We start from the raw sequence: 12,373 nt of genomic DNA on the forward strand, positions 1-12,373 counted from the left end.
GAGAGAGAGAGAGAGAGAGAGAGAGAGAGAGAGAGAGAGAGAGAGAGAGAGAGAGAGAGAAAGTGACAAGGCCAGGATCCCAGTCCTAGTCACAGCTTGGGTTCCATTGACAAAGGAATCTTTCCACTTGGTGTGGAGTGTGTGTGTGTGTGTGTGTGTGTGTGTGTGTGTGTGTGTGTGTGTGTGTATTTCAGCCTTGCCTAAGAATGGAGGGGTCCCGGGCTAGCGCCGGCCTACAGTAGAAAAAGCTCAGGATGCTAGTGAGCGCCCCTGACCTTGAATGGCCCGGGGCCCAGAATTCTTACCACGCCCCCGGCGTCCCAGAAGAAGCCGCTAACCTGACTGTACCTGCTCCCGGCCAGTTGTGGGGGGCGGGAGGGGGGAGAGAAGGTGAGGCCGGCTAGTTGGCATCGCGCTGGGGAAGACACGCAGCTCCTGCATAGGGAAAGCCGAGGTTGCCACCGCAGGCCTGGCACAACCGGAGCCATGCTGCCCCGCCTGGCTGGCCCTCCGCTCGCGCACAGGTACCTGGAGACGATTTCAACTGAAGTAATGAAGGCAGTATCATGCTGTCGAGAGAAAGGTGGATCCCAACAACAGGAAACTACCTAAATCACCGACCAGTTCTGGAGCTGCCCGCGCGGGGCTGCCTTGCTCGCTGCCGCTGCCACCGCCGCCGCCGCTGCCGCCGCCAAGGAGAGAACCCCGCGATCGTGCCCTGCCCGGCCCCTTGGCAACCTGAGCCCGCCACCGCCACTGAGTGCCCCAGGCTGCCGCAAGCCCATCGCTAAATGGGAAGCCACACACAGATCTCTAAGAAGGTAAGCCAGGGAGAGGGGGAGACGGCAGAGGAGAGGGAGAGGGAGGGCGGAAGGGAAGGCAAAGCAAAGAGGAAAGAGGAAGGGGGGGGTTGGCGAGCAGAGCGGGGAGGGAGCTCTGGCGGCGCTGGCTTCCCAAATCTTGCTGCTTAGCAAACCAGCGCGAGGTGGCGGCAGTCTTAGGCGACTGAAAAGCGCTAGGGAAGGCTCAGAGCCTGGTCCTCTGTCCGATCGCGGCCTCCCGCGCTCGCTCCCCGCAGCCACTCGCTCTCCCCCTCTCTAGCTCCCAGCTTCGAGCCCGCCCGCCCAGGCGCGCGCTCCCGCGCCCCATCCCCCCTTTAGCGTCGCCCCCCCCCCCACCTCTGGCGAGCAGGAAACGCGTGGCCCCGCAGAGGGCCGCCAGGTGGGGGAGGCCTGCTGGGGGCGGGGGTGGCCTAAGCAGCTGGACCAGGGTCCACCTAACCTCTGCTGCAGAAGCTTTAAGTGATGTGCAGTGCGCATGGCCTGCTCCCCGGATTCAGGCTTAGGGTGAGCCTGGAACCCAGGCACCCGAAAAGTAACTTGCTTCTGAGAGCTTTTCCAGGGCTGCTGAAAGAAATCCTGTTTAGCTTCCTCTGTCTATGCACCTCCCCTCTCCACTGAAACCACTGGTCCAAGACAGCCACAATCCAGATATACTAGCAAGTCATAAAACTGAACAAAAGCCGACAAACCTTAAGGCACCAGGGCTATAGGGCCCAGACAAATTACGACCGTCTAGGTAATATTTAAATAGATGCCTAAAGCAATTGCAGGGGGCTCAGGCTAGTCCTCCTGGCTGTAAAAGTGGTGGACAGGATAAAGTGGAAGGTGAAGATAAGGAAGTCAAAAAAGAGGTAAAATGTTAAGAAGCTTCATTCCACAGCTTTTATTCTATAAGAACATAAACATCATCTTTTTTCCACGCACAGCAGCAATACAATATTAATTTATTCTGATTTAAGATTAGAAGTAAATAAAGCTAGAACTAACATTTATAATAATGATAGAATGCATTTGCTTAAAACAAGATTGGCATTTTTCATAATAATAGACATTTATACAGATTTGTATTTATAGTTCTTTTTCTTTTTCTGCACCTACAGGTTTGACCCTTTTATGCATGTAACTTCACAGTATAAAGGAAATCCAAACAATATCTCCCTTTTCTCCTTTCTCTGCCTGCCAAAGCCCTTCTAGGCATCCATGAATTTCAGAAAGCTCCCAAACCCCCCAAAATGAATTAAAAATCAAAAAAAGCCCAACTCCACACAATAGGGAGAATCATGGTGTGCTTTTCCTATGTTACCAGTGGCAACAATTTAATGACAAAACTCCACTAATTCCACATGTATAAACAAAACTACATTATTTATCAACAGCTAGAAGGATATGGAAATTCAGAGGTAAGAGAAATTTTGAGTCAGGCAATGCAAGCAAGACCTTACATGAACTGGAAGAGAGGTTTCCTTCTGTTGGTCATTCCTTTTTGCATTTAAAGCTGGGATATCTTACAGAGGGAGAAAACAATTAATCTTTCTGAATCTCACTTTTTCAATCAGCCAAAGTCAAGCCCTTCAGCCATCCTGCATGGCCATTCCTGTATGCCCTTCTCCTAGCCAAGAAAGAAAAGAAGAAAGAAGAAGAGAGAAACCTAGGGGCCTATGTCCCCTGATTGAACACAGCCAGGCGGCTGTGTTCCAGGCAGGCGGGCAGTGGTGCACCATTGACCTCAAGCCAGACACCTCTGCGCCGACAATGGGACCTCGGCCTTTCGGGTAGGTTTGCTCCAGCCTGAGCAGGAAATCACCTCAGTGGAGAAGGACAGAGGTCATTTCAAGCAGCGGGCCATTTCAAGACAGCATACCTAGCCCAGTCAGGACTTGACACTTAGGACAATATCTATCTCTATAGAATTCTGGCGCGATATGGCTTTTTCCCCCAGAAAACAAGTAAACCAGCACCAAGCAAACAGACAAAGAAACAAACAAACAAAGTCAGAACAAACCAGCCCTGCACAGTTGTAATGGCCCAGGAGATGGCGATTGTGGGAGGGAGAAATGGGGCTCCCGCACAGGTGTGAGTTCTGGGGCAGAGGCTGAAGAGAGAGGGGGGTAGGGGACCTTCGCTCTGGAAGCCGAAACGCGGCTTCTCCCGAAGCTTCATCAGGAAAAATTAAAATTGGCTGTGAGCTCCCGGATCCGATTCTCTCGGTTCATTTTCTTCAGTTTCATCCTGCGGTTCTGAAACCAGATTTTCACTTGTCTGTCCGTGAGGTGGACGCTGCGGCTGATCTCTAGGCGCCGCTCTCGAGTAAGGTACATGTTGAACAGAAACTCCTTCTCCAGCTCCAGCGTCTGGTGCTTGGTGTAGGGGCAGCGCTTCTTCCGGCCGCTCTTTGCCGTGAGCCAGTTGGCTGCATTTTCCCCTTTGGAATTGCCTGGCGGTTAAGAGAATACAGAGGGGAAGGTTAAGTGGAGTCCATTGGAGCTGCAAGAAGGGGTTGAATTGCCCACATCTTTCCCATAATAGGGATGCCCTAAGTCACGCAGAGAGGGCTCTGCCTTCCCTTGGCTTAGAGAGAACAAGCAGTTCCTCCAAAACGCATGCCAAGATAGAGTGGGCCTGGAATTTGCACCCACACTCCCAGTTTATGTTTTTCCCCAAACACCTGTTTTTAGCACAGTGCTGCTGGGGGTGCTTGTGGAATAAAAGGCTTGAAGGGGAGGCTTCGCATCTTGAACTTAACGCTTTTCTTTGCATCACCGGTGCCCTGTGGCGGGCAGGCATTTCTTTTCTTGCAACCTCCAGGCTGGGGCATCCTTACTTCGATGCCACCGTCTCACCCCAACCCCCTTTGATTGCCCAAGGTCTGATGAAAAAGAGAAGGGTATATAGTTGGGTGAATAGGAAAGTCACACACACAAAAATTGTGATTCTGGGGTCAAGGCCCTCCCTCGCGTCCGGGCAGGAGCCAGGGGTGTGCAGCTGGGGGATTCTGAATTCCAAGGAAAGCTAAATGGGCCCTCTTAGGCTTTCAGTTCAGGGCCCAGGCATCCGGGCCGGATTTGCCTTTTTTTTTTTTTCTTTCCTTCTTTGCAACAAGGATTCCCGCCCCTCCAGCAACTTTGAAAAAGGCATGGGGGATCGTAAACTCGAACTTCGCCGGTTAATGGGCTTATTTATTGGCGCTGGCGGCTGCTTATTTTGGAAGCCTTACAAATATCCGTGCTATCTGCGGGCGAGCCGCTTCCCTACCCTCCCCCTCCCCCCCGCGGGGGCCGCGCCGTGCAGGCTGGGCCGGGGACCAGGACTCGGGGTGCTCCCGGCCACAGGCACGAGCAGGCACAGGAGGAGGGCTGCTAGCTGGTGTCGTCGCCCCGAGTCAGGGTGAGCCGGGGCCAGCGCTGAGGACATCTTGATGTGGGGCGCTAAGCCGGACATGAATTTTTACTGCGTCCCCACGCCCAAATATTAAAAAGCGAGTTCACAAGGTCAGCCTGCCTACAGCTTGGGCCAAGGCCGGCCGGCTGCCGCGCGGGCTCCCGGTTCTCGGGTCTGCCCGTCTGCCCGCCTGACTGCAGCCCTGCGGCGCGCCCCGCTTACCCAGGGAGTCCTTCTCCGGCGAGGCTTTGCTGCTCTCGGAAGGGGCCGGGGAGAGGTCCTCCGCCGCCGAGGAGGACGCGTGCGCCTCCTCGTCGCCCTGGGAGCTGCCGCCGCCGCTGCAAACCAGCGTGGGGGGCGGCGGAGAATCGAGGGCTCCTTCTTTCCGGGCCGCTTCGGCCGAACCCGAGGCGAGTGCCGGAGGAGGATCGAAGCCGCGACCCGGAGGCTGCGCAGGGAATGGGCCGGAGCCCAGCGGCTGCGCGCCGCCGCCGCCGCCGCCACTGCCGTAGCCCTTGGCCGTGCCGTAGGCCTGCGAGAGGCGGAAGTAGCCGGGCACCGGTACTCCGCTGGAGGAGGCGCCCAGGGCGCAGCCGTCGGATGGCGGACCCCGGGAATAGGGGGCCAGATCGGAGGCGGCGGCCGAGCCTTTGGGGCATTTGTCTGCCGAGTCGTAGAGGCAGTAGGAGCTCTCTTCTTTGATGTTCTGTGCGAAAGAGCATGAAGTGGACTGTGGCGGGGGCTGGGGTGGTTGCGGCGGGGGCGGCGGCTGCGGCTGGGGCTGCTGCTGCGGCGACGGCCCCTCCGGTGGCTCCATCCGGCAGGACCGGGGCGCCTCTAGCCACAGGTCTATGGGCGCGGGCGCGTAGCCATGAGCTCCGGGGCCCATGCCCCCGGTACTACCACCGCCGCCCGGCGACGCCGCTTCACTGCGCTTGCCACCCAGTGCCGGGAAGAGCCCGCAGCTCTGCAGCCCGTAGGGCAGGTCGGTGGCGGGCGGCAGGTAGACCCCGCCGTGGGCGTAGTAACCGCCTCCGCCGCCCCCAGCGCCACCGCCACCACCGCCCGCCTCGCCTCTGCCCGAGCTGATGAGCGAGTCGACCAAAAAAGAGTTCGCGGCGGGGCTCTCCGAGCATGACATTGTTGTGGGATAATTTGGCGAAGGGAGCAGATAGCCCTTTCTGGCTGACATTTCTTGTGCAAAACATGCTGAATACGATTAGCAATCCCCCCGCACCACGGCGGACGCCCGCAGCCAATCCTGAGCCAGAGTTTCCGCGCGACCACTCCCAGTTTGGTTTCGTAGGCTCGGGGCAGCTCTCCGAGGGCGCCCTTAGAGCCCGCGATTGATATAAATATGTAATCTGTATTGATAGGCCAGCAGACGCACGCCTGACACCTTGGCCCAAAGGCCGGGAGCTGTGGGGGCTGCCCCAAAGTGGCTGCTGGGGGACCAGGCCCCTGGGTTTGCCCCGCCCCTGCTCGGATGTGAGCCCCACGCAAGGGTCCGCTGGAAGCGCCCTTGGGCTCTGCGCAGTTAACAAGTGGAGTGTTTATGGTGCGCACTCCAGCCCGCCTTGGGTGCTCCCCAGCCCTGTTGTGGAAGCGGCCTTTAGTCCCTGGAGCCCCTTGACCACTTAAAGCAGGACCTGTCGGGTCTCTCGACATATTCAGTTCGATTAGAGGTGGCTCCATCTCTGAAGCCCCAAGCTGGTAAACTAATGCCTCCAAGACCTTCTCAGTGTCTGTAAGCTAGACAACTGGAAGAGAGCTATTGCCATACTTCTGACATTTCATGCAAAATAATCCTACAAACGCAACGATTGATTTGTGGCCCCCTCCGTCCCCAACTCTCTCCTATCCCATCAGCTGAACTAACCAGAATTTCCCCTTCCATTGTGTTCACCTGGCAGCCCTTCTCTGCTGTTTGGCGTGAGTGAAGTTAGAATCGGATGACAGTTGTGGACCAAAGATATTCTCATCCTCAGGCAAAAGCCAGAGTCAAGTCCAGGACATTCCCCTTCCCCATCAGGCTAAAGAGACACCTAGTTGGTGTCCTTTGGGGAAAGTAAAATACTGGTCCTAGGTCGTTGACCTTCCAGAGTATGGAGATCTAGAGGGCAAAGTTGTAAGAATGCGCTTCTGTCACACTGTTTTCCTCTCTCCTTTTAGCCTTGCCATTCTCAGGCTCCTAGAAGCTTTGCAAAAACGAGTGTCACTATACTTCGGTCTCTCTGGGTCCCCACCCCTTTTCCTCCCTCCTCTCCAAACCCAGGGTTGCTAGAGTACAGTGTGCCATATTTTAACAAGGCCCTAGTGAGGAAATCTATTTGCCTCCACCCCAAGCTGGGCTTGTAGCCCTGTTATAAGAGTTCCAAAACTGGACCCTTCACTCAGTAGACATCGGGTCTTACTCAGGGCACTTTCTTAACCAATTGGAAATTGGCTAGCCTGGGGCCTAGCCCCCAAGTGTGGGCCTCAAACAAGGCTCAGGAAATTCGACCTTTTTCCGGCCGGATCCAGCCGAGCCCTCGAGGTCGCTGCCATGCCCCTGACCTGCTGGCTATAGGTCTCCAGAATGCCCCTGGGCTTGCCTGTCTCACCATTTCCATTTGGAGCTGTTTGTTGTCTGCCTGGATCCCTGGAAGGAAAATATGGAAGCCCAGGGAAAGACTCATGTCTTGTTCTAGTTCCTACCAGAATGAAGCCACCTCAAGACAAAGCCAACTCTGAGAGGACTCAGAGGGCACCAGGGAGAGCTGGCTAAGCAGACTCCAGGTTCTGGCTTCCAGGATTCAAGCCTCTGCAGTCATGGCTGCTTGGAGCCCTGCGCACACACCCAGAAGACATTGACAATGCTAACACTGCTCTCTAACCAAGTCACTTCCATCTCTGCCCCTGCTTTGACTGACTTCGTGGAAGGAGTATCCCCATGCAAAGGAAGGGGCTGGAGAAAGAAGAAAGGGTGAAACAGGAGAGGAGGGGCAGGGGAGAGAAAAAGGAGAAAAGGGAGGAGAATATAACAGCCCAACCCTGAGTCCTCACGCCAACGCCGCTCCTGTTTAACAGAATCAGTGCCGAATATTCTGTTTCCTCTACTCTTTGTTTTTTCGCTTTACTGAGGTTTGTGGAAAGCCTGTTCCCTAGGCTAAGGTAAATGATCATCTAGGTGGCAACCTGAGGTGAATGCTGGAGAGCTTCAGGGCACTGCAGCCTACATTCCTCCCACGGATTTCCGCATCTGCCAGATCCCTACTTTGCCCACTGCTCTAGCGGAATTGGCTGAAATAATGGTGTTCAGCACAGTCGCCTGGAAATAGCACAGCGTGGAGTTCTGCCTGAAAAGGGCATTTGATTCCCCATCATCTTAGGAAAGCTCCATTACATAGGAATATAGGTCCCGAGAATGGTAAGGATTCCTTAAGTAGACCGAGCCAAGCAAACCTTCCGGGCTAGGATTAGAGCCCAGAGCATTGCCTGTTCAGATCCATTTGCAAAAAGGTTAGCTGTGGCTAAAGTTTGGGAAGGACCAGGGAACATTGGACAATGTATTTGAGATAGTGGAAGCCGCAAAGTAAAGTGAAAGACAACGATGTAAAATGGTCTTTCTTAACATTTTTTTTTTAGGGCCAAGAACCTCTTTGGAAAAATCTCTAAGGCCAGTTCTGATTTTTCCTGTCAAAAACAAATGCCTATCTATGTATCTTCATAAATTGACCCATCATTTTCACAGACCCTTTCATGTTTTCTCCTTGGGCTGTCTATAGCATCCAGAACATGCCTAAAACCAAGACCTCTGCCAATTTGGTTAGTAAGATAAGCCATCTGCCTGGCTGCGGGCAGGCCACTCAAGTCTATCATAGCCAAGGATCTATGTAGGACAGCCAAATGGGTGTCTAGGTTGGATCAGATTCCAAAGCCTACAGATGCCAATAGAGGTTAGAAAAGGCAACTTGGGACTATATTTTGCTACGAAAGGCCACACCTGGTAAAGAATGGAGATGCCAGTGCCCTGCTACCAACGTCATTGAGACCGTGGCTTTGGCACTTGAGGAAAGCCGAATGCATTTCTCCATTGTGACTATCCCTCTTCATGCGGTAAACAGAATAGGTTATTTTGTGTGAACTTTTTCTTGCTTTTCAAAAAAAAAAGAAAAATAAGCATATATGTTTGTATGGGAGGTTCCTGTCACTTTGGAATCTGTAACCTAACCATCCCCACCAGGACCTGCTGAACACACAACAAACAACCAGAAGTCTGCGGTACTCCACGGCATGGGACAGACTGGCCTAATGTGCCTAGCTCAAAACGGAAGAATGCAAAGTGGCAGCAGCTCAATTTAAATATCACCAACTGCCTCCCCAGCCCTCTCAGAGCATTCTCCCATCCCAGACAAGTGCTACCACTTTGGTGTCTCCTTAGGACACAATGGTGAGGTGTGTGCCTCCTCAATAAAATATTCTATGTATCGATCCGATCTCCTTGGCTTTTCCGACATTCTCCCTCCCCAAGAGATTAAGAAAAGCTATTCAACACAGTGTGGATCTACTTCTGTTCACTGTCTTCTAGTTGCCCATTTGCTGTTTTCCTTTTTTTCCCTTTTGCCTTTCCTCCCAGCTGCTTGATTTCTTTCTCTCTGCCAGGGTGCTTTTGACGTAAAAGCTCCCATGTCTGCTTTCTTCTACCAGGCTTGTACAGTGGTTACACTGCTGGTAGTGTCTGTGCTTTATTGAGGGATAAGTATTACCCATTTCTACCTGGTGGTAACACTCCTTCCCTCCATGGAGCCAAAGAAAATGCCAGACTCCGTGGACCTACCAAGCCTTTGGCAAGTATCACTCTGCATTTGACTAGATTTCAGATTCCTCTTCCTGAGTAGGCCTTTGCAGGCAAGTAGAAATAAATAGTTGTAAATTGTTACTGTATAAATCATGTTTTCTTTAAAACAAACAAACAAACACATCCTACCTCCTGAAATTGAGACAGCTAATAAGCAATTTGTATATGAAGGTCATTTAAAATATTTTCCAGTCTCCAAAGTATCCACAGAGTTATCGGGTTGAGTACAGCCTCAGAGAGGAAAAATTAATGCTATTTCTTTATATTCAACATCAACACACACACACACACACACAAAGTGTCTCTCAATTACGAATTTACAAATAACTAGGAATATGTCCCACAAGTGATGATATTCATCTTTAAGGATTTTAATATTTCTAGGGACATTTGGTGAGTCTACTTTGAAGAGATCAGGTGCCATCTATTCCTAAACTTGTTATTTAAAAAAATTCCCTTAAATCCAGTGATTGAGTTCACTTTTGCCTACTATGGAAGAAGTGTTTAGGGTTTCCCTTGAATTACAATATTCTATAACAAACCGAAGGTGTTTCTGCGTTTGAAGGGAGGGCTCCAGCTACACAGGGATATTCATTCTTGACTCTTTTTTCTTTCTTTTTTGACATAGTGTGGAAGCCTATATCCAACAGAGTAGTGACCAATAGTGTATACACACACACGCACACACACACACACACACTCACACAAACACGTACAGCAGAACCTACTTTCTCTAGAGAAAAGAAATTCTCTATTCTTACTCAGCTGGGGATACAAAATAACTATTTCTAAGAACTAGACATAATATACTTAAATAAGAATTGAAATATAAAAAGGAATTTACATCTGGTGTCCAAAATATAAATGTTTGGATCATTTGGAACTTGTTTTATGACTACTGCTGGATGAGGTGTAGCCCTCATTCCCTTTTCGAAAAAGTATAGGTGTGTGTGTGTGTGTGTATGAGTGTGTGTGTGTGTTGTGTGTGTGTGTATCCTATGTATTTGTTCACCTTTCCAAAATATGCTAAAAAATCTTACATTAAAGTCTAAATTTTGCTGGCTGCAAAAAGCCAGCGGGTTTATAACAGCACTTTCCAAATACAAAACACAGACCTCAGCAAAGATCTCAAAATTTGAATGCGACTTCTTCAAGGACTTTTTTTTTGGGGGGGTGGGGGGAACAAAGGTTACTTAGTCCCAGGCAGAGGAGCCAGACTTCCCAACTACACCTACTAGAAAGCTAGTCACCTCGGGCTGTCTGACCCAGGGGATAAGCCTGCTCGGCCCGCCGCGGGTGCCGACTACTCCATTGTTTAGAGTACAAACTTTCAGTTTTCCTTAGCTCTGCCATTTCTTTTTTCCTCCTCTCTCCACAACGCTCGCTCCGAGCACAGCTGAAATCCTTTCACCTAGATGTCTTCCGTCCTCAATTCATTCGGTTTATTCCCACAAGACGGGCAGACGGTCTTGGGTAAGATGCTTGTGGGAAATGCTGGTATGTGGAGCTAAAGTCGACAACTTTTCCTCTTAGGCCTTCAGCCTCGGGGAGCAATTGGAGTAAGGGAGCCAGAACGCCTGCCGCGCATACCCCCCTGAAACGCACTCTGCCCTCCCCCCCACTTTCCCCGGCTCTCTTTAGACACCAGCCATCTCCCCACTCCCACCCAGATTACAGCGCGGTTTCTAAACCTGTGGCCTCTTACCTTGACACATCTCCGAAATCACTGCCAGCAGGCAGCTAGACTCTCCACGCCGCGATGCCCGCGAGGCCCAGCGGAGGCTCCTTGCTCTTAAATTACAATATCGATCGCTTCTTGAACCTGAGCACCCACCCCGTTTTGTATTTTTTTTTGTTTTTTGATAGGGAGGGGAACGGGACAAGTGAAATAATGTACCGTGCTGCTCTTAGTATCAGAAGCGAACAAAGGCCAAGAATCACGCTGGGGTTCCCGGTTCCCCGGCGGCTTTGACATTGATCGGAAGTGCGCCATCTCGTGGCTGCTGAGCGCCTAGGCTCAGCCGGAGTTCCAGCCTTGCAGCCGAGGGAAGCAAGCCGCTTCCCGGCAGAGACCGAGGGAGCAAGGGAGAGGATGTACCCAGCCGCTGCTATTGAGATCTCATTTTTACATCTAAGAAATTGCTGCAAAACTCCAGCCGGGTTTATAGAGGCGCATTCCAAATATGCAAATTGGCCTTCCCGGGACGGGTTTACGACCACATTGTCACAGCCATCGGAGGATGGGCTTTTATAGGGCTCAGAAATCAAACCCGCGCCCGCCCGCCAACCCGCCCGCCCGCGAGCAGTTCTCCTGGCTAGACTCTAGCAACTTGAGAGACTTTGGTTAATCTTTAACCATCCCAAAGGAAGTCTTTCCCTAAACCCGGACTTCCCTGCCCGCCCCTTCTAGCCCCCCAGGAGGGCCCTTGTTCCTCTCAGTGAGTCCATCAACCTAGACATTCATGGAGGGGGGGGTCTGTCTTACTCCCCTTTCAGCTCCCTTTCCTCTGTTGAGCCAGCTAGACAAACACACAAACAAACAGACTAGGGTCTGGAGCCTGGGGCCTCTTTCCAAAGGCGACCCTCTCTGCAGCTTTGGCCCTGCCTGGGTGGCTGGAGAAAGGGTGGGATGGGCAACAAAAGGCTCTGTCCTTTCCACCCTGCCCCTCAAGGTTATGGGTGATGTCCAAATTTAAGGCAGAAGTTCAAAGGCAGCAAACAAAGAGGAAACCCGACGTCTTTCTTTTCCCAAAGGGAAACCACTGGCTCAGCTGGGAGCTGGAGAGAAGAAAGCTCATTGAAGGCTCCCTAGAGTCTCCCTCTGCCTTGGAGCACAGACTGACCTCCCTCCTGTTAAAGAGATTCACAGGGCAGGACAGAAGGGGTTTCCTCCAGTCTCCAGCCCTAATGAGAGCAAGGAGAGCGTAGGGTAAGATCCCCGTGGCCACTCCAGGCCCTAAGAATTTCTTCAGGGCTGAGAATGAAGTCTTCCTTAGGGCCTCAGATAACCCATTCCCAGGACCCTATTTTCCATAAGGACATGCCAACCGACCACCTTGGCTTCCTAAGCTTGGCTTCTACTGTATCTGAGTCCTGATTCAAATCACCTCCTCAGTTCTCTGGGAAGGGAATAGTGGTGGTAACTTGCCCCCTTTGCCAGGAAAAGGATGTCAAAGGAGGGGAGACATTTGGCAGTAAAAGAAGAGCAGGGAGAGGAATGTCACACCACAACCCATCACTCAAGTTTCCTCCGTCTTTATTTTCCTTGTGTCTTGCTGTCTGTGTGTATCCTGCAATGTATAGGTGGGTAATG

General features: G+C 52.0%; 1 protein-coding gene across 2 annotated transcripts; it reads right to left on the reverse strand.

The window, feature by feature from the left end:
- Positions 1-1,723: 1,723 nt before the first annotated feature.
- On the reverse strand, positions 1,724-11,050 carry Hoxa10 (homeobox A10). 2 transcript variants are annotated; one of them, XM_090332312.1, is made up of 2 exons: positions 10,766-11,050; positions 1,724-3,276 (listed from the first exon to the last, which is right to left on the reverse strand). In XM_090332312.1, exons 1-2 carry the CDS (start codon positions 10,773-10,775, stop codon positions 3,002-3,004), a joined length of 285 nt encoding a protein of 94 aa, XP_090188438.1. In that variant the 5' UTR covers positions 10,776-11,050; the 3' UTR covers positions 1,724-3,001. The 2 variants fall into 2 exon arrangements, with proteins under 2 accessions (XP_090188438.1, XP_090188437.1); XM_090332311.1 differs by lacking the exon at positions 10,766-11,050 and adding an exon at positions 4,443-5,412.
- Positions 11,051-12,373: the final 1,323 nt, after the last annotated feature.

Source organism: Megascapheus bottae, chromosome 5 (genome assembly GCF_031878675.1).
Source record: "Megascapheus bottae isolate mThoBot1 chromosome 5, mThoBot2.hap1, whole genome shotgun sequence".
Lineage (NCBI taxonomy): Eukaryota > Metazoa > Chordata > Mammalia > Rodentia > Geomyidae > Megascapheus > Megascapheus bottae.

Excerpts from the sequence above, each read along its gene's own strand:
- Hoxa10 (XM_090332311.1), bottom strand. The coding sequence starts at position 5,412 with ATGTCAGCCAGAAAGGGCTATCTGCTCCCTTCGCCAAATTATCCCACA. Across the intron at positions 3,277-4,442 it reads GCCGGAGAAGGACTCCCTGG|GCAATTCCAAAGGGGAAAAT; the intron begins GTAAGCGGGGCG and ends CTTAACCGCCAG.